The sequence below is a fragment of the Aptenodytes forsteri genome, unplaced genomic scaffold (assembly GCF_000699145.1).
Source record: "Aptenodytes forsteri isolate BGI_AS27 unplaced genomic scaffold, ASM69914v1 C13721315, whole genome shotgun sequence".
Lineage (NCBI taxonomy): Eukaryota > Metazoa > Chordata > Aves > Sphenisciformes > Spheniscidae > Aptenodytes > Aptenodytes forsteri.
Window position 1 is genome coordinate 1 of NW_008804292.1, and position 2382 is coordinate 2382.

Sequence of the window (2382 nt, forward strand, 5' to 3'; positions counted from 1 at the left end):
TGATGGAACAAAAATCATTTTCTGGTTGGTCAGTATTCCTTCCATCAGGGCCTCTACAACTTCTTCAATCTCCAAAATCTTTCCAAGCCTACACAGGAAAGTATACGTGTAAGAGCTATGGTGGTAAAACAGGGGCGGTACTAGCTGATGTAGGATGCTTCACATGGGCACAAACTCAGGTAATTCAAATGCAACCATAATGTGGGTTAAATGACACTGCAGATTTTCTGTAGCCAATGCTATATACCGATTTATCTCCGGTTTTATATAGTCAGTTGGAATACAAGGCCTAAAGGTGGGGCTAGTATGTAGTGCCTCGATGCAAAGAAGGGCGAGCAGGAAGGCAGAGTTCTGATAGTTACCTCGTACTGGGGTTTTTGACAAATCCAGTGTTTATAAAAACCGGACAAAGACACGTAGTTTTTATTCCGTCCTTTCCCAGGGTAGACAGCTCCTCTGTCAGAGCTTTGTGAAATCCAACTGCAGCAAACTTGCTTGAACTGCGGGAGGGGGAAAAAGCACAAATGAGAAGAGAAGGCAGAAATACTATTTCTAGCTTTCTACAAAGGGAAATGGCCTAAAAGATCACACAGTACTGACTAGGAGGCAAAAAGAAAATGTAATCCAGCTGAGAAGAGAGGGCAGGGAATAATTCTAACCTTCCCTGTGCCAGAGTGTAGTGCTGGATTAGATATTGCTGCTTGGGGGAGTAATTGTGGCATGCAGAGTGGGTGTCTTTCAGAAAAAGTTGCCTTAGCTGCAAACAGACAGATGAACGTCAGGAATTCTTAGAAAATGGTAACTAATGTGCCTCAATCGATGGACTTCCCGTTTTTCCCATGTGAGAAGAGTCTCAGAAGGAACGCAGCCTGAATCTCTAAAATTAAGAAGGATGGGCAGGGTAGAAATGGAGAACAACCCTCTACTGTTTCTCGTGCCACACAGGAGCGTCTTGTGACACTCGCGTGTGAGTTTTGAAATAGAGGAGCATTATGCGTGCAAAAGTTGAGGAACTTACTGCCACAGAAATTGGTGCAGGCCAGGAGTATAAATCAACTTCAAAGAAAGTTGAACCAGAGAATCAGTTTACTGACTGCTGTTGATTTGAACAGTGTAATCCCAGTAAAATCCCTGGCTGGGGAGTTCTCACGTTGCCGACAGCGAGCGACTCTCTAAGAAGGAGCGTTCCCAGGGGAAGATTGCTCCGCCTGGAGCTGCTATTATAGAGGGCTAGATCTGACACAGAATGACAAAATGCAATCTAACAGCTTTTCTGTTCGTGCACCGTGACTCGAGTGCTTCTAGTAGAAATAGGCAATGCATCGACCTCTCAGTTGCATCAGTTAGGTTGCTCACAACACAGTAAGCATCGTCATGTTTTTGCCTTCTGAAAGGTAATTTTGCAGTCAAAAAGCAATTTTATCTCACGATGGCAGAAGTATTTCTATACACTAGTCACTACCACAATGGTAGAAAGATCAAAAGCTACTCATTAGGGGTTTACTTGACAACACTACAACAACTCACAGGAGTGCTACTTTCTAAGAATGACAAGGGAAGAGGATACCTTTTTTGCCAAGCAAAAGTCTGGATCAGTGAGGGAGAGAAAAAAGAAGCTTGCATTAGCTGATGTGTCACATGACTATTCCTTCATACAAGCATTGCTCCTGATTCAGTCAGAGCTCATAAGCAAATCGGCAGGAACTTCCAGGCATCCTTAAGTGCTGGCTGTTGTGCTCTTTTCCTCCTTGGCATGGTCCTTTGGACGTACCGTATTCAGCAGGAGGACTATTTCGGTTACTCTGTGCTTTCTGATGGAGAAGACGCAATTAAAAATAAAAAAAATGAAGAGAGCCGATTTTAAAATCACTTACCAGTAAGCCACCATGAAAGAAGTCACAAAATGACCTGCTGCCGAAGCCACCGTGACAACGTGACCGTGGTTGTTGTTCATCATGGTTGGTAGAAAAGCTCTTGTGGTCTTGAAAGTCATGGAAACCAAGAGGCAAACATGGGGGCGGGGGTAGAGGAGGAAAAGAACAATGTTTTCTTAGGCAGATTCAACACTGACCCTGAAGTCGACTATAAACAGGAGCCGATTCTCACATCCTTCCTGTGCCGCTTTTTAGGTTTCAGGTGTCAGCGGCAATGCTGCCAGTGTCTCACCCCAGCACGTACAATAAAACACTCGCTCAGCAATCTGTAGCATCTCTTTTCTTCTGCTGCAAACAACAAGTCCTTAACAGCTGAAACCCTCCCACTCTGTAACCCCTGCTGGCAGCTGCCCTACCCCAGGGGTCAGCTGCAGGCATGCCAAAGACCCAGGGCTCAGCTCTGATAGGGCCCAGCTGTGTCACCTTGACTCAGGCTGCTGGGAGAAAG

General features: G+C 45.2%; 1 protein-coding gene across 1 annotated transcript; it reads right to left on the minus strand.

The window, feature by feature from the left end:
• Nucleotides 1-5: 5 nt before the first annotated feature.
• Nucleotides 6-1976, minus strand: LOC103907179 (estradiol 17-beta-dehydrogenase 11-like; the record flags this gene model as incomplete). Its single annotated transcript, XM_009289289.2, has 3 exons — nt 1875-1976; nt 363-500; nt 6-88 (listed from the first exon to the last, which is right to left on the minus strand). Coding segments are annotated over exons 1-3 (304 nt in total), but the record flags the coding sequence as incomplete, so codon positions are not given.
• Between the last annotated feature and the right edge of the window lie 406 nt (nt 1977-2382).